General features: G+C 47.9%; 4 protein-coding genes across 4 annotated transcripts; all 4 read left to right on the top strand.

Moving 5' to 3' along the window:
• Positions 1-492: 492 nt before the first annotated feature.
• On the top strand, positions 493-9,851 carry RhiXN_09014 (fusaric acid resistance-like protein; the record flags this gene model as incomplete). The annotated part of the gene is made up of 33 exons (XM_043328830.1): positions 493-592; positions 648-693; positions 741-816; positions 864-1,076; positions 1,127-1,197; positions 1,244-1,371; positions 1,421-1,602; positions 1,671-2,656; positions 2,705-2,951; positions 3,006-3,149; positions 3,202-3,289; positions 3,351-3,427; positions 3,477-3,585; positions 3,638-3,748; positions 3,804-4,086; positions 4,139-4,170; positions 4,220-4,273; positions 4,327-4,457; positions 4,541-4,674; positions 4,725-4,773; positions 4,833-4,886; positions 5,382-5,639; positions 5,699-5,728; positions 5,774-6,111; positions 6,167-6,628; positions 6,701-6,819; positions 6,872-7,059; positions 8,041-8,154; positions 8,214-8,626; positions 8,676-9,137; positions 9,189-9,313; positions 9,375-9,741; positions 9,791-9,851. The coding sequence occupies 33 exons, from the start codon at positions 493-495 to the stop codon at positions 9,849-9,851; spliced, it is 6,252 nt and encodes a 2,083-aa protein (XP_043180276.1).
• Positions 9,852-10,961: 1,110 nt separating this feature from the next.
• RhiXN_09015 (short chain dehydrogenase) lies at positions 10,962-12,485 on the top strand (the record flags this gene model as incomplete). Its single annotated transcript, XM_043328831.1, has 8 exons — positions 10,962-11,128; positions 11,182-11,353; positions 11,487-11,588; positions 11,641-11,685; positions 11,741-11,796; positions 11,854-11,961; positions 12,014-12,235; positions 12,290-12,485. 8 exons carry the CDS (start codon positions 10,962-10,964, stop codon positions 12,483-12,485), a joined length of 1,068 nt encoding a protein of 355 aa, XP_043180277.1.
• Positions 12,486-13,968: 1,483 nt separating this feature from the next.
• On the top strand, positions 13,969-15,114 carry RhiXN_09016 (carboxyphosphonoenolpyruvate phosphonomutase; the record flags this gene model as incomplete). Its single annotated transcript, XM_043328832.1, has 5 exons — positions 13,969-14,177; positions 14,231-14,297; positions 14,402-14,446; positions 14,503-14,781; positions 14,842-15,114. The coding sequence occupies 5 exons, from the start codon at positions 13,969-13,971 to the stop codon at positions 15,112-15,114; spliced, it is 873 nt and encodes a 290-aa protein (XP_043180278.1).
• A 1,394-nt stretch (positions 15,115-16,508) lies between these two features.
• Positions 16,509-18,208, top strand: RhiXN_09017 (uncharacterized protein; the record flags this gene model as incomplete). Its single annotated transcript, XM_043328833.1, has 3 exons — positions 16,509-16,514; positions 16,578-17,845; positions 17,884-18,208. The coding sequence occupies 3 exons, from the start codon at positions 16,509-16,511 to the stop codon at positions 18,206-18,208; spliced, it is 1,599 nt and encodes a 532-aa protein (XP_043180279.1).
• Positions 18,209-18,379: the final 171 nt, after the last annotated feature.

The following is an 18,379-nucleotide window of genomic DNA, read 5'->3' on the forward strand; positions in this document are numbered from 1 at the left end:
TACTTTCGAGCCATTTGGGATTCGGTCTATGTTACTAATAGGTTTTTTGACTACCTACCTCATTACTATACGTCATTCGGTAATTTATTCGTTTATTTTATCCTTATACGTTGTTTAGTACCAGCTTTTTTTGGTTCTGCTCATGTTTTGCCTGGATATGTGCATTACATTCTGAACTCGGGTGTGCCTTGCCTGTCATCTCAATTAATAAAATGTTTAGTTATATGAACTTGGCGTACTCCACATATTCCTCTGAGAGTTGTCGTTTTTTCCAGTGATCAGGAAATTGGGGACAGGTCTGGCACCTCTCGGGGATGAGCCCGCGATCGAATGTCAAGGTAGCAGGTGAAACGATCTAAATTTAAATTCGATTGTCACGTGTAGAGCTCAGTTGAGACGACGCAATAGCTCCAATCACAACCAATGGGCTTTTATTCCTGACTTCGAGTATCTACCCGCCCACATAACCGGGATCTCTCTCCTCGCAATATCATGCTTGAGGGCGGCAAGTCTTTGAGCGCAAAGGCCATATGCAAGCTAAGGCATCTGGGGAAGTTTGCGACCAGTCGAAAGGCAATTCCAGTCTTCAAAGGTGCGTTACAGGACCATGAGACATCCATTTTTAAGACTTGACAGAATTGAGATAGGCGTCTTGGCATATATCATTGCGTTTATTCTTATTTTTCTGAGAGGGTATGTAATTCAGCGTCGTTCTGTTATCACGGTCTCACAGCATGTAGATTCGACGATCTATCGCAAGTTCCAATTACATTCACTGGTACAATTCTCATTGTCATTGCTGGAACTCCAGGAAAAGTAAATATTTATCACTCGACCTTGGGTCTACATTAATCATCTCCTAGTCTGTTGGCGCATGTCTGACTGCGACCTTTTTCGCCATCCTTGGGGTCTGTGTTGGGTCTCTGAACTTTGTGATTCTCGCCCATCTAGGACATGAGCCCGTTGCTCAGGCTGTAGTGTTTGCCGTTATGGTCTACTTACTGGCGTTGATCAAGGCGCAAGGGTTGAAATACTTTGGGTTCTCCTTACTTGCCATCCTTATGAGCTTCAATGGGGTACGTTTAGTAACTAGGCTTATTGAGTGAGAAACTTATTTTGTTATTAGATCTACACATCCATGATGCTCGGTACTGGATTTAGCTCGACGTACCTCAAGGAATATATCAAGTCATATCTGTAAATTCGTTTTTATTACCATTGAACTTGAACTAACCACTCGTAGGTGGGGCTCGGCCATCGTCCTCTTCGTCAACCTCTTCGTCTTTCCTGTCTCTTCGGAACGGGAACTTCGCAAACTTCTCGTCATGTCCCTTGAGCATGTTGCTACTTACTCCCATTTACTCGCCAAGAGTATGTAGCTTCCTCTTACTTATAACGTTGGGACTGACTGCCACGCCAGCGTATACATTGACCCTGACCGATGAAGAACGCGACGCCCGGGCTCGGCTGGCACAAACTATCCGAGCCGATTTCGGCTTGCTGACGATGAAAATGGCTGAGACTTCGGCTGAAATCAATTGGTCTAGATGGAGTATGGATGATTATTTGGTATTTGTGGCAAAAACAAGAGCCGTTCAATTGGTAGATCCCCCTCCCCCATCTGGCATTGCTTCTTGACACTGTACTGAGAATTTTCCTGTGTCTGATAGGCACTAATCACCTCACACACATCCATATCTAATATCCACTCCCAAAATGCAACGCTATTCAAAGAATATTTCCTACCCTCTACGCTCAAGCCGTTTCAACGCATGCGACGGGACATTGATATGGCAATTCAAGAAATTAGCGAAGCGCTTGGCGGCTCTCCAGCCCGAACAACCAGGCCAAGTGAATGTGACACTGACTCTCCCCCTAAAGATCTCGAGAAATCGGCTGTTCCTGGCCCAACCAGCATATCATATCCTACTACAGCTGGGGCGGAACAGGACCTTCGCAAGCGGGCTCTCCTCGCTGGCTCGTCCGCCGCACGCACAGCTACAGGAAATGATACTCCAGCAGCAGCGGCTGACGAAGACGAACAAGATGAGATTAGAGAAAGACTCAGGAGGGTCGCGGCACGATTGGCAGAAGAAGTGGCCAACGAAGGTCTCAGTCCCGCGGGCGGCGATAAATCTTTGCCAACTAGTACAACGACAGCCCTGTCTCTTAGTACCAAAACTGCCACTGCTTCTGATCACTCAGACGCCGATCACAAACAAGATCACGGTCATGGGACCAAACCGGCTCGAAAATGTACATGTGGCCCCTCGGCAATTCTTAACGACTTCAATGCATTCCGGCTTAAACAGCAAGAGCTTCTAGGCGCTGCATTGGTTTGCGGGCGACTGCATGGAGGATCAAGTAGATTGAGATTATACGAAGAAAGGAAAAGCGTAGCACAGGAGGAAGGAAGAGATTGGGTAAGGGGCGAAGCGGAGATGCGTAAACGGCGGGGAGCTACGAGCAGAGCAACTAGTGTTAAGGCTTCTGAGGCGGACCGGGAACCAAGTCGACCTGTCAGTACCGTGGACTTTGATCTGGAAGAAGGCATACAGGATGAAGAAGACGATCCGAAGAAAGTGAGAGAGGATCAGATGATGACTGATACGAGGCAATGCCTGGTTCGCGTTTATTCACTTCTATATGCACTTAAGTGAGTCTTCCTTTCGCCTTCGCTGACGGTTTCTTATGATACATCCAGCCAATTTGCCCACGAATTAAGCACATTCCATGAAGCAGTCATCTCACGAAAAACTCGTCCTAAACGGGTACACGTCCATCTATTTGAGACGTTGGCGGGGAAAGTGCACAAGGCTGAGCGGAAGCGAAAAGAGCGTGCGCAACGGCCCCCAATCTCCAACCGCACGTCAAGATCCGAGACCGGGGTCATGGAGATAGACAACGCGAGCCAAGTAGAAGATCGGGAGCTATGTGTTCGTGAGGCATTGGTAAGTCCTTTATAGCACTATTATAGTGGACCTATAATCCAATGCTCGATTGAGGCGATACTCGAACAACAAGAATATGTCCCCCAAAATGTGAACATTTGGCAAAAACTGGAGCGCGCAAAACGGTTGTTTGAGAGCCCGACTAGCATATATGCGGGAAAGACAGCAGCTGCGACGTTGATTTTCGCCGTATTGATAGTAAGTTGCTGCTGCTTGGCTGGACGAAGTACGTTGACCACAACGTGACTAGTGGGCTCCAGCTACTCGACAATGGTTCATCAATTATGGGCTAACTGGAGGACTCATTACTGTTGTGGTGGCTCTTACCCCGACATTGGGTAAGTTTATCAAACCCCTTACTTGCGGCTGGAGGGAACACACTCATCAGCCATACTTTAGGCCAAACTCTGTTTACTTTCGTAATGCAAATCGCTGGCTCGGCAGTTGGATATATTATGGCGATCATTGTCCTAGAGGTATGTATTTCATGTTCTGATCACGCACCCACTTTAACACCATACCCAGGCATTCAAGGATGTTGGCGGGTACAGATTTAACCCCTATGGGATAACATGCTTGGTTGGGCTATTTGCTATCCCATTTCAGTACTTGATCTACGAGAAACCGATGTATTGTAAGTCTTATCATTGTTTGTATCTCGACAGCACCTGACTCATGGTGGCCAGTCACCCTTGCCCTTCTCGCTCTCAACGGAACTGGGGTTATTGTGGTCACCGAATGGACAGTGCAGCAGTACCAAGGTCGACACAACTATGATTCCCCCCCATACCGCGCCGGTATGTCAAATATTCATTCAAACGGGAGCACGAACCCTAACATTTCGCTCCCCAGGCAAGGCACTCTCCTCCTTAGCAGTCGCTCTTGCGATAGTCGGAACCTTCCAATTGGTAGTACTCCGAAACCCAGCTCGCCGACAGCTCCGAGAATCAACGGCCCGAATTGTATATGGGCTTCTGGGTTATAACACGATTTTGCAGGCCTACGTTCGGGCGACTATGCCAGCTGACCCTGCGTTCCGCGCCCCCCAGGCTGCATTAGAGCGGGTTGAGCATGATTTGAGACACAGGGAGATGAAACTTCAGACACAATTGATCGAGGTAATGCCATTACTTATGTATGTTATATATATCGTTTTGGTTGAGCTAGACTGAGGCAATTCCTTCTAGGTTCGCGAATTCCGAGCCACAACTCGCAAAACGTGCGTCATTTTGATATCTTCCAGACATCTCTGCTCACAATTGCTCTAGCCTTCCGAGGGGATGTTGTAAACAAGCTGTTGAAAAGCTGTCGTATTATCCTAGGTCTGCTGCACTTATGGTTACATCAGGCCGTTCTAATCCTCATAATTTAATAGACCGGTACCGCGAGGCGCGTGCAGCCATCGGAACCACACCGTTTGACGAATACATCATTGAAGAGTTTATATCAGTGCTATCTCCATATCGTCGTCGATTCACGCGAACTATCAAGACCAGCTTCTACTTGGTGGCATCTAGCTTAGCAAACAAGGCATGTCCGAATGCCCATTTGTCATCCTTTTCGAGGTCCAACTAATCCATATCTATCAGTTTCCTCTACCACACGATATTCAAGGGGTCACTGATTGGCAAGCCGATTTCATTCACGACGCACTGGTTTTATCTACTCGCATGGCACGTAGTGAGACCGGAGCGAACAGTGTCAAGAGCGAAGAGTTTTCGAGGTAAGACCCTGAAGCTTAATGGTAACAAGCAGCCGCTGAGCTATCTGTAGGTATTGGTACTACTTGCTAACGGTTTCGACTATCGGCGAACAACTCAAGGTACGTCCAACGATATGCTATATGAGATAGCCGTATTTACTGACAATGATCTGGATTAGGAAATGGAGGCAGCTTGTAAAGAGTTGTTTGGAGAGTTGGAGGATCATCCAAGAGTAATGTAGTAGCATGTTTGTTTGTTTGTTTGTTTTATCTAGAAATGTATAATCCAGTAGTTAAGGTGTTTGCTTGGGTCTAGTCATATATCAATACAGGTACACACGTAGTAGATTAGTCAATAATACAAAGCTACGTTGATCTTTGGTTGGGTTTCTACAACTCCAGGACCTTACATATACTAATTTAGGTAACCATTAGTTAGTCGGGAATCCACCAATCACATGACGTTTTGAATAGTGAATGATGGACAAACCCTGGACCTTTCTCAACTACCGCGCCGACTTTACATGCAATTGGGGTTCCGGGCGCTACTCGTGCTTGATTAAGTGCCCGAAGTACTATTCGTGAACATAAAAGAAGCTATAAGTATTCGCATAGCGAACCCTACTCGGTACACCGAAATTTATTCTTTCAGGTTTATTCCTTGCACTGGACCTATAATTGGAATAGGCGCATCGGTTTGACTGGAGCCCATCTCACTCATGAATAAGGGCGACTCACCATGGGGACCTAAGTTTCCTCATTATTCGAGAATTTCTGAAGATTCTATCGATGCTTCCTTTGATGCGTACATTCAACGCAAGGAATCTCTTAGTGAGGCATCGCACGATCTTATGCCACTCAGCGTCCTCGAAACGGCTCTTGCAGTTGGTGAGAATATGCACAAAGTTGGGTTCCACACCGGTAACAAGATATTTCCGGTATTGATGAAGACGATCCGGGGGTATACTGATATACACAAGGGTGAAGTGAGTTTACTCACTGGTTCAAACTAACCGACGCGACCTGACTCATAGCCAATTCCCAGATACTCAGTCACTACTATGGACTACTCTGTGTACGACATTTGATACGTATGGTCTGTATTGGAACCTTGAAACAGAACAAGATGCTCGACCCGTTTTTAGAAGAATTAAAGCCGAGCATGGAGCGAGTCACTGTGGCCGACCGACTCGCCGAGAAAGCTCTGGGTTGTATGAGTAAAGCCCTTTATACCGAGGATTTATCAAATGTTGCAGATGCCCTTGGATGTAGCAAGAAGACAGGAACAGCGTTCGTCCTCGAAGGCGGCTTAGGCTTTCGGGATGTGAGGTTTCTTGTCGATGTGGTATGGAAGAGTCGCAAAGCAATTATTCCTCTCAGAAGAGACGAGATTTTGCCCGGTCTGCCGGCCCTGGTATTTGTCCTTTGCGAAATGATCATTTTCTCTAATGCTCCAAAGTGAGTTCCCTTCCTTCTACGTCTGCTATCGTATTTCATCAGCCATACTCGAAAGGCCGACCCGACCATGGGGGAAATTACAAGATATTTTATTGCGTTGCTATCTCGGCGATACTTCCCTGCCTGAACGGGCTATCCTGCGCCAACTCGCCATATTTCTCCATCATCGGATTCAAGAGTACAAGATTCCAGAGGACTATGTACCAGTCGACCAAGAAGACTTTTGTGCGATAGCAGGGGCTTGGAGTGATATGTTGACTCCACCATTGGACTTGGCCCTAGCACCAGTCATGCTCTTGGATGTTTCGATTATTTTTTTTCAGTGGATCTTTCGTCTCATGGCAAATCCTCGTGGAAATGAGGGGACGCTGGTAGCGGAATGGCTGGCGCCTGCAATCATGGCGGGCGGCTTCGAACGGCTACGGCTAGAGATAGACCGAGAACGTGATGGTCCAATGGCACTTCCTAGGCGCGGCTTTACAAGAAATTACGCTGCCGAACTTTTTGGACATTCAAGGTACGTGCAACTCCACTAGTACTATTACCCTATTACAAGTTTCAAGAATATTCTGACCCAAGCCTTCAATAGCGTGATTGGTAAATCAATTCAGTCGTCCGCAGTCAAGGATAAATTTGTGCAAACCCTATACGAGCTTGATTTCCATGAGCTTGCTGGTCGCGTGTTGTTGCTTGTAACGCGGGAAGATGGTAGGCGCAGATCTTTATGTTGGTGAAGACCACTAATACTATCCATTTCCAGTCAATCAATATACTGAAAATGAGCCCGATAAACTGATGCATTATATTGAAAGCCTTGACCGGGTCAGCGAAGCATTGAACGATGCACTTCCACCCCATTCTCCTAATCTCTCCGAAAGTATATTTGCAGATTGGTTCAAAATCAATTCACAAATGGAACTTTATCGCTCTGGAATACTCCCCTCGAAGGTTCATGATTCGATCTATCTGGAGTCAATGGAAACCTGGGGGCTACTTCTCCCAAGAAAGTTCTTAGGGAGGAACCACACATTGGAAGTATCCCGATGCAGTTATCCACGATGTGCGGATCCGATAGTATATGCACGACACCCAGAGGCGAATAGTGTTTGTCAGCGATGCGCAAAAGCGTGGTATTGTAGCATAAGATGTCAACAGATGTAAGCATTTTATGTAAACAGGTGATCCCATAGTCACTAACAAAGCCGCGGAGAAGGCATAGCACCTTAAAGACAATCGACTCGCATTCAACATGTCTATGAAGGACGCTTGTCCGCTGGGGCGCCACCGCATTTGATGTCGGATATGCCCTTGGAATGTATCAGTATAGTGGCAAGTCAGGAATTATTATGAACAATTTATAAATTCACTTCGTATGACGGTATGTGGCACCAGTGCGCGAGTTTAACTTTGATTCTGGGGTTTCGACAGGTGCTCAAAATAACTCACGCCTAACAAATAAAACCTAGAGCTACATTATACCGTGTACAGTAGTTCATGCTTGTATTTGAGGCTAAGACAGCCCACTGTCAATGATTTTGGCTCATTCCAAAGCCCAGATCCGAGTCCGCTTACGTCATGACAGCAATGTGTGATTGAGAGCTTCTGGTCATAATCATGACTTGGTTCTTGAAGTTGACCTCAATTTAGATAAAGTGGGAGCCTCTGTACGCCTTTTCTTGAGCCCATTTCTTCTGGGGACTTGTTCTTTTTCTGTGGTCTTGAACCACGATGAGCCTCGCCCGACGCTCACGCCAACGTCAAAGTCAACAACAAACACGATCAAGCGATCAGCCAAAATGGGGACCTAAACTTTCTGAATACATGCCTGACTTTGAGGAACGCTTAACCACATCCTTCGATAAATACATCGCCCAATAAGAGACTCTGTCCGAACCTCTAAATGATCTAATTCCACTTTCCTTGCTCGAGACAACACTTGCTGTGGGCGAGAACATGCACAAGGTTGGATTTAAGAGCGGCGACAAGATCTTTCCCGTCTTGATGTCAACTATCCGCAAGTATACCAAATTGCACAAGGGAGGTGTGAGTGATTTATGGCGTTGTGATCGCCTCATATATCTGACTCAGAGAACGCCACAAAGATATTCGACAGGTATTACGGGTTTTTATGTGTCAGACACCTCATTCGTATGGTTTGCATTGGTGCGCTGCGTCAGTGCAAGCGACTTGACAAGTTCTTGAATGGCATCGAACCGGACGTGCCATGGCAGGAAGCCACTGAGGAGCTTGTAGCGAACACCCTGCAATCGATGATCGAAGTGCTCTGCTCTGAAAACTCGGTCAACGTGGAACATTTGCTTGCTATGATGTCACAAAGCGGGCACGCGTTTACGATTGATGGTGGACTCGGCTATGAGGATGTCGAATTCTTGATTCTAATGCTGTGGAAAGATCGCAAATCGTTGGTACCACTACGGCTATGTGGACTACTGCCAGGCCTACCGGCTATGCTTTTTGTTCTGTGTCAAATGACTGTTTTATCCAAGAGCTCTATGTGAGTGCAGTGCCCCACTATCATTCTTTGACAATTCATCTTTCAAAAGAATTCATCGACCATGGCTCGCCCTAGAAGATATCATTTTCCGCTGCTATATAGGGGAGACCACGAATCCTGAACGTGAAATCTTGCGGCAATTCTGCATATACATCGAAAGTCATGTATTGAATCGGTATCACGCAATATCTCTCGATTACGAACGCGTTGACAAGGAAGATTCGCGCACAGTCGCCGAAGCGTACTGTACAGTTTTCACACCACCAATGGATCTCTCCCTTGCTCCTATTATCCAACTCGATGTATCTATGATGTTGTTTCGATGGGTACTTGATTTGCTAGGCTGGCAGGCGAAAGGGGCACTTGCTGGGGAAGACCTTGTACCTCACATAATCAAGAGCGCGATGGCCAGGTTAACTCTCGAGATCGACCGGGAATGGTCTGGACCAATGCTGGATAAAAGGCGAGCATTCACGAATCGTTATGCGGGCGAGGTCTTTGGATATACAAGGTATGGAATACTTTAGTGTAAAGCAATTCCAGACTCATTTGTTGAAATAAGCTCTCTTGTTCTCCAAAAAAAGATTTCTACGCACAGTGTGCAGCAAGCACTGGTGCAAATGTTTGTGGAGGGCGACTTTCATGAACTTGCCGGCCGAGTTTTGATGCTTGTCACGCGGGAATCCTGTAAGTCATCATATTGTCCTTTCGCAGGGATGTGTTCCTTAAATTGACAACGGGATGGGAGCTCATTCACCCCCATCTTTCGATGAGCTCTGTATGTCTTTCAGACAGATTGGCAAGGCCTTTGATATGCTCCCTAGCCCTTCACCCGAACAACTAGAATCCATCGCACTCACATGGCGCAAGATTTTTCTCAACTTGATGTACCACCATCAGTCGGTGCTGACGCATACGCACGAAGATGTTATCGATGAGGCAGTGCAATCATGGGACGCCCTACGACCATCCAGTATCAAACGACCGCCCGATGTGTTCGAGTGTACGAACCCAAGATGTGCTATCCGTTCCACATATGCGGTTCGGCCAGAGGCATGTATTGTTTGCGGCGAGTGCGAGGAGGCAATGTACTGCGGTCGGAGGTGCCAACAAATGTGAGGAATTTGTTGATAAGGATTGAGCTCTTACTAACGGGTGTGTTAGACATTGGTCGCTTGAATCAGCAGATGCCCACTGGCGCCATTGTCGGTCACCAGAAGATTAGCCCAGGTTGTATAATACAAAAGATGTCTTTTCTGAAGTTTCTATGATGATCCTCTATGGTAGCCGTCTTTAAATACCTTGGTACTGGGGACCATGAAGCATCCGCGCAAAAACTATCATAGCAAATGCGGAAACAAATCTCTAAGTAAAGGAGAGCTATAGAATTGACTTGGCTTGAGGAAATTGGGATGTTTTATACGAGATACATGAATTCGCGTGAATATCCAGTTCGAGAGATGGATCGTTGATCTAAAGAGTTTATCTGAAATCGTACTCGATATGCATGTTGAATACTGGTGCATTGAAAGTAACTGGTCTATTCTTTAGCACTGAGAAACACGGACTAGAGTCGATACTAGTGAGACCCCTAGTAATAAATCTGGAATGAACCCCAATAGATATTATCGAGTTACAAAAAGACGAGCTTGAAGAACGTGTGGCCGGTGAATAAAACTAGTATTAAAATTTCCAAGTCCGGTCTAGCTGGAGAGGGCTTATCCGAATGGCAACGTGTCCATAGAATCTGTCGTAAGCCAGTAAGGATTGAGAGAAAATCTGGCTGAATTAGAGTATAGGCCATATGTTGATTGGAACAGGCTCAATGTGGAGGTGGTTCCCAAAGCGAGCGATTGGTATTTGGATTTTACCCGATCCAGGTGTTTACTTGCCCGACGAATTAATCCCCTTGACTTGTTCGCTGATTGCCATGAGGGAAATAAATTTCATCGCCATCAATGCGCTATTTATGCCAAGCTACGAGATTGGATTCACGTCGTATATAACTGGACACGAACAAAACCTTGGTCTCTGTTATTGTTCACAACTGGATTGGTTGGCTGTGTAGGTGATATCTATCCCTGCGAGTGCATCAAAGAGGGTAGTGAATCTCCTTTGTGCCGAGTACCCTCTTACACCGAAGCGATGCGCATATAGGTGGGTCGGACAACAGAGAAGAGGGAGATCAGAGTAGGATGCAGCGATGGCGGATGCTGATTGGCCAATGATTTCGTAAGCATCGACAAGTAATCGTAATGGATGATGCCATGATTATTCCACCACCTATATAAGTCGTCTTGAGCAACGGCCTGATTCCGTACAGTTAATTTTCTCCATGTCTCGATTGTCTCCTGTTTCCACACGTGTGAGTCTGCGCGCTGTAGACGAGGTGCGTTCGCCCGTGAACGAAGAGAGCCATGCTGTCATCCACTCTGGCCGGGTCGCGCTTATCACGGGAGCTGCGAGTGGAATCGGACTTGCTGCCGCCTGGGAGCTTGCCGCGTGAGTGTGATAAATACGTGCGCAATCACGTTATTCAACTTGGATCTCTACAGAGAAGGCCTGAAAATCGTTCTGGCTGATGCCAACGCTGCGAAGCTCGATGAGGCCGCCAATGCACTGAGTGCCGAATACGGCGAAGCAAATATCCTTGCCATACCAACCGACGTGAGCAAGCTCGATCAGGTGCAGGCTCTGGCAGATCGCACGCTCGAGGCGTTCGGTGAGGTAAATACAGACCTATGATTCGAGGCGATCCCCTCCCACTCCCTACCATCATACATTTCTCCTCTTCCTGCGACCCTTCGATGTCCGAGGCATCCCTCACACTTCCTCTTGCGTAATTTGTGCGCTACTTCAGGTCAACCTTCTCATGAACAATGCCGGAATCGGCTTATCTGGGAGCTCGACTTGGTCGGGACGCGAGATATGGGCAAAGGTTCTTGATGTCAACCTTTGGGGCGTAAGTATCTCATTTTTCATATCCTTAAGAAACAATTAAACATTTCCCAAAGGTTATCAACATGCTCCAAGTCTTCACCAGTTCGATGATCCATCAGGTACGTTGTTTTCTTTCGACCGATAAGCGGTGTATGTCAATCTAGTGCATGACAGGAAAACCCTTCCCTTATCATCAATACTGGCTCTAAGCAGGGTATTACCAGTCCACCGTGAGCGTTTATTTAAATGGGCACAAATTCCAAAACTGATTATAAACGAAACCATAGGGGCAATGCCGCATACAATGTCTCCAAGGCCGGGGTGAAAGTAATCACAGAAAATCTGTCCCACGAACTACGCACCCAAGGGACCAAAGTAACGGCGCATCTCTTTGTGTAGGAATCCAAATTCCTACTATTACCATTCTTATCTAATGAGATGTTTTAGTCCCGGGTGGACGTTTACGGGTATGACCGGTGACGGCAAAATGACAGAAAAACCACCTGGTGCATGGACAGCGAAGCAATGTGTTCAGTATATGTTATCTCGCGTACGAGAAGGAGAATTCTACATTATTTGTCCCGACAACGAGACGAGCGAAGATCTAGACCGACTCCGAATCCGTTGGGCGGCTGATGATCTGGTCGAAAGGAGACCTGCCTTGAGCCGGTAAGTAATCCTATCTACTCGAGGCATTGCTGCAGAAATATTGATGCTGAGTAGATGGCATCCGCTTTACAAACCCCTATTCGAGGAATACATTAGGGAAGGACTTCACGAGCTTAACGGAGGTATTTCGTCGCATATCCATTCTGGAGCCCGGACTCCCCAGTATTCCCGTGAGCCCAGCCGAACACGCAACAAAGGCCGCGAACGGGATATTGACCGTATCACGAGCGCTTTGCACGATAATTTGTAGAGAAGCCCGCTCAATAGGAGGAGGAGCGCTGTTGGTTACTTTGCTGTTCTTGCAATGATGTCATAGTAGAACTTCTACGAAATAAATGAATGATTCTTTATTAGTCAAAAGGCGGGGCTTGCTCCATTTGTGTATGGATAATGCACCTTTGATATATTGGGTGATTTGGCTTGACGCTGGTGAGCCTGTTCTATGCCCACTGTAACGCTCTATCAAATGCGTGCGTTAGGGCACTATCATGAATGGCCGAATATCAGTCTACGGCATATACTGAGGAAGGAAAGCTAACATGAGATTAAGAAGGCCCAGATTACCTATCAGAGCGAGTAGATATAGCCAGCAGTTAGAAGCTGGAATGATCAGTGCGAAATCACATCAAGGGCCGGCTGAATTCGAAGAAGGGAGCGATCAGGAGCGCTCGTCGACGAGTTAAAACAAAGCTCCGGAGGCGCTCTGTACTAGTAGCCGGGGGTCATCCCATCAATAAAGAGAACTAAAGGTATTCAAATGATTGACTCAAGGCGTTATTACAAGTTTAACTCTTCTATCATTAAGAGCCTCCATAGAGCACAAGATATTTACACGTATCGATCCCCTTTAGATAGTAATCTCGATAGTTTTATATCGCAAGCTCGTCGATCGCACGCCTATACAAACTTGAATCAACCAATCCGACACAATTTTTGAGATGTAGTCAATGTTCATAACACTTGGTGGGAATGCTCAATCTTCCAAGGTTCAAATTCGATGGATGTATCCAGTACCAAGCCTGCTTCATAAGCGCTTGGCGCCTGTAAATCAGCGGCATTACGTGATGCCGAGGCATGGCGGTTATCAAAAACAGGTTAATGTTCCCGCACGTGGACACCCAACGGGCAGTTTTCATTCCAGGTCAACAAGTCAGACGAGATTCGTATCTTGACAAGTAGACGTCCCGGCGGAATACCGCAGTCTTCTTTCCTGGGGTCTGCGTATAGCGTAATCCGCTTGGTAGTGCCTTGAAGGCAATCAGTGGGAAGCACGATCCCATAATGGCACCTATGAGTTCCGTACTGGGCACTCCTCGAAAATATTGCGGTGGATATGATGCGGAGTATGATATCACGGCATTTTGGAATGCCGATAATTCCTCATAATACCAGTATCTCACGTTTTTAGACATATCTATTTTTATTGTTCCTAAAATATATCATTCTGTCCGTCCTACAGGCGAACTTGGCATAATCCACTGGGAATACGGGGAATGCTTGGCCGTATCTGGCGGATGATTGTCGTGAGATTCCTGTCAATGTTGTATGGGCTTGGCCTCAGAGCCGAATCATAGCTGGCACACTAAGCGATTCAGCTTTAAAATATTCATTTATATCAATAGGGTAGCAAGTAGTATATAAACAGAGTCGTTTGCTCTGGCTTGAACATCATCCTCACTACTACTTTCTCAGCTTTCAGCCTTCAACAAAACACCCCACCTCATCTATCCACCATGGTCGTTCAACCCATTGAGACTTTCCAGCGCGAATACACTATCCCCGCCCACCTCCGCCACACCGCAGATGAGCCACTGTCTACCAAGGCCAGCACTCGTCTCCGCCAGATGCTCGCTCGTCCTGGCATCGTAGTTGCTCCGGGTGTTTGCGACGGCATCAGCGCCCGATGCGCTCTTGAGGCTGGTTTTGACTGCTTGTACCAGAGGTGAGTTTCAAGCTGCATGCATACACCTTCGTAAATACTAATATTCGATTCAGTGGTGCCGCTACCACTGCTGCCAAGCTCGGTATGCCCGACCTTGCCATCGCTACTCTCCCCGACTTTGTCCAAAACGCGACCATGATCACTGGCTTGAGCTATTCCACCCCGCTTATCGCCGATGCGACACCGGATTTGGCGGGCCATCAATGGTCGCCCGGACCGTTCAGATGTACGACCGAGCTGGCGTCGCTGGTCTCCACATCGAAGATCAGGTACGCATATAGCCGCTTGATAAAAAGGAAATCGCACTGACGTTACACTTTGGTAGGTTCAAACCAAGCGCTGCGGACATTTGCTTGGCAAGCAAGTCGTCTCGACTGAGGAGTTTGTCACTCGTATCCGTGCAGCTGTCCAGGCTCGCGATGCCATCCCGGGAAGCGACATTGTGGTTATCGCCCGCACGGACTCGGCACAGGTGCTTGGTATGGACGAGGCCATCCGTCGTTTGCAGGCCGCTGCCGCTGTTGGCGCGGATGTTGCCTTTATCGAAGGTGTGAAGACCAAGGAACTCCTCGAGAAGACCGTCAAGGCTCTTCATCCCACACCCGTAAGTCTTGGGCTGCCAAGCGATCAAATTAATTCGGTATACTCATAAGATTCATATCAGGTTCTTGTCAATGTCATCTCGGGTGGTCTGACTCCTTCCTTCACCACCAAGGAGGCGGAAGAAATGGGTGCCAAGATCATTATCTTCTCGCTTGTCTCTTGCGTCGCGGCCGCCCATGGTGTCCGTGAGGCCATGGCACTCCTCAAGAAGACCGGTACCGACCACACCTCTGCACGTGGAATGGACCCTCGCAAGTTCTTCGAAGTGGTCGGTCTCGATGAGGTGATCGAGATCGACAGGCGTGCGGGCGGTACCGCGCTCAGCTCCATCTGAGGAACACCACAATGGGATCGGGGTACTTGATATAGATTCAACTGGCTCTCTTATGCCTTTTACTGTAACGCTATGCTCATATGTTACTCGCTACTATGTTTTAAATTGAAATTAGACTTTTCCTTTTCCCAACGTTTTGTGCCTTTGTGTCAACGTCGTTGGACACGTGATCGTTGGCACCCCCGGTTGTCTCGCCAAGACCTCACTCCCATACTCCACCATACTTGCAGCCAGCTCCAACCCAAGGCCTCAGGATAAAAATACAAAGCTTTGGGACCTTTTCTGGTCCATTTCCAATGTCGTATTTATTTTCAGTTGATCATATGTGGGTAAAAGTTTGAAACACGTCCAAGCGGTGAGACTCACGAGCTCCAGGCGCAGCTCAGTACGTGGGCTTATCTTTCTCAAAGGCAAATGACAGGCGGCGGGAAAGAGGGATACTCCCACCTTTAATATTCTTAGCGAAGCCAAGTTGAGTTTTGACAGAGTCCAAGTCAGATATCCTAGATCGACTTGCGTGGTGGATCCTGGCGAGTTTCGTGAGTTTCGTGTAAATTGTGGGTGACAATGATTTACTTGTAAGGAGCCCCCCTTCCCGTTCATGTTGTGTGGTTTCCGAATAGAAGAGCCCAGTGAGTCAGTGATACAACGACCCGAATGTATGCGCTCCCACTATTTTTGAAAATATCGATAGCGTATAGTTATAGGTCTAGGTTTGTGGTCAAATGATGCTCAACTGAATATATCACAATTCTATCCGAGTGGCATGGTCATGAGCTGAGAAGATGTTTCTGCATCTGTCAACGTGGTATCCTGCTATTGAAAAGTACATGAGCTATCATTAAGGTACGTACAGTGGGATCATCTTGGGGGTTTTACATACTCGAGCGATCTTCTCGACTTCCTTCCTGCCACACTTTCAATACGTGTTTTTGACAGGTGCCGAATAGCCACTGGAGTCAAAAGTCGATCGATCGATCGTACATCACCACAATGGACAATGATCTCCCCATCTGGCGATTCATTTATTGGACCTCCAGCAGAGCTCAAGGGGTCGGGCACTGTTTCTGCGAGATTGGTGAAACCACGTTCGCACGATAAATGAGTGTCTGATGGAATCTCTCGAAGTGGCCAGTCGCCCGGCGCTTGTGTGAAACCAACACGGCAACGAATGTTGATTGGGGACCCCATCCACTTATTTGACTAGCAGGACAGCAACCAGAAGGCGGGGCTCTTGTTTTCGCTGGTCTTGTCTGGCGCTGGGCCGAGTCGTGAGTGTGATCTAATCAGCGAGAATAGCCAGGCTTGGTGAGTTGGTATTTTTTTTAAATGTTGATCTGACATAGGGCGCTGTCTGTTTTGTCCCCTTTGTTTGGAAATAAACATCAGCCCACATGGCAGTTTGTTCCTTATTCCAACCGTGTTCATTCGTACTTGGTACTGACTTGAATCCGAACTGGCAGCAGGCTGCTCAAACCGACTGGCTCTGTTTCTCTCTATACTGTCTTTACCCTGGACTACGACGAGCGATTACGATACATACAGCCAGAGGTCCTCAAGATGGCTCGAATACATTCGCTACTTCTCGACCTCGGAATGAATCCCAGAAGTCTGCGGCTGCGCAACCCCAATCATCATCCAAAACCAAGTCGAGCAGTCCCTCGTCTCAGCGCTCCATCACACGTCGAAACTCCGCCCCCTTGCTCGGTGCATTTGGCTCCAACGACAATCGCAAGGTGCCGGTTCAGGCTCGTCCAAAGATCGATACGAGTTTGACTTACCAGCGTCCGGGTATGTCTCCTATCAACAAGTCTGCCACACCGAATGGCCAGTTCTCGACTTTTGGACCCCATACAATGCGAGTTGGGAAAGTATGTTCAATTCATTTCGTGTACATGCGGGTAGTTGTTTACATTTTGGTTTCAGCCTCTCGGTCCGAGTCAATTCACCGACCGTCGACGGCGCCCCTCCCAGACGATGATGACGACCTTGTAGGTGGTGTACATTATACGACGTACGGAAGTCGCAATTCCCAAGTCTATGAGGCACCCTTTTCGGATATCAGTGTCCCAGTTCCACCAGAGCTTATCGCCCAAGCGGAGCACGATCTTGCTCGCTCGGAGAAGGAAAAAGGAAAAGGTCACAGGAGGTCAGGGTCGGCGCTCTTACGGATGGTGGGAGTCGAGCCTGTCGCTCCCGAGGCGGAACACAAGGAGCGCAATCGGCCACGCAGATTGACTCTGAATTCAATGATGCATCCAGCATCCAGCACGATCACTCACCAGGCCTCTCAAAATTCCTTCGCACACACTGTCAACTCGGGTTCGGGAACAGAGTCTACTCGCGGGACGACTTCTGCGGAAGATACAACACTTATTTCCATGTCAAGGTTTCCCCTCCCGCCTGATTCCGGGACGCCCAGGACGCCCGGTACTGTCGCGGCCACCCCGATTGCCGCCATGATGGGGACTCCTAGTGTTGCAGGGACACCCACTCTTGCGGCTACGCCGGTCATCGGAGGGTCCGGCACCCCTACCGCTGGTGCAACCCCAAGGCCCAACACCCCAGGGAGCATGATCACTATTCATCCAAGCACCCCAAATACGCCTGCGATCCCTGAATTTTTGGCTGCTTCTCGAACGACCCCAGAGGAACTCTCGACCCGTTCTACTCCCGACAATTCCCGCCCAAGTACCTCGACTGGGGTATATTCAGATGCACCAAAGCCAAGGTTGAGGACCCGGAGTCTTTGTTGACGTTGGCGATCAGTGCGGCCGCAATGGTCGGAGTTGATGTGGAAGGAGCTGGGAGCGATGCGAAGACCGAAGTTACTTCCAAAACCGAGCGATCGGTCGAGACCCCCAAAATTGAGCGAGCATTCGACTTTACGTTCCCTCTTCCCGATGCTATGAAGGCGAATTCACCACCGGCTACCTCGCAGCCCGAGACCACCAGCTCGAGTGGCCATGCCGAACCTGCTAAATTCGACTCCCAACAACAATCACAAGCTCGCCCCAGCCCTTCAGATCCATCGAACCCCCCGTCTCTCTTTACTCGAGCGCCTCACAGCCAGAATCACGACCCCCATTCCTGATGCTACAATTGAAGACACGACGTGGAACAGCGTGTCGAGTGACTGGACAGATGCAGAAGACACGCGCCAGTTTCGTCCAGGACCGTGATAGACTTTGATCTAGCGCCGGACGAACCGCTAATTGATATGGATCAATTCGGAGTGATGGATAACACTTGGTCACCCACGCGA

This window comes from Rhizoctonia solani, chromosome 5, assembly GCF_016906535.1.
Source record: "Rhizoctonia solani chromosome 5, complete sequence".
NCBI lineage: Eukaryota > Fungi > Basidiomycota > Agaricomycetes > Cantharellales > Ceratobasidiaceae > Rhizoctonia > Rhizoctonia solani.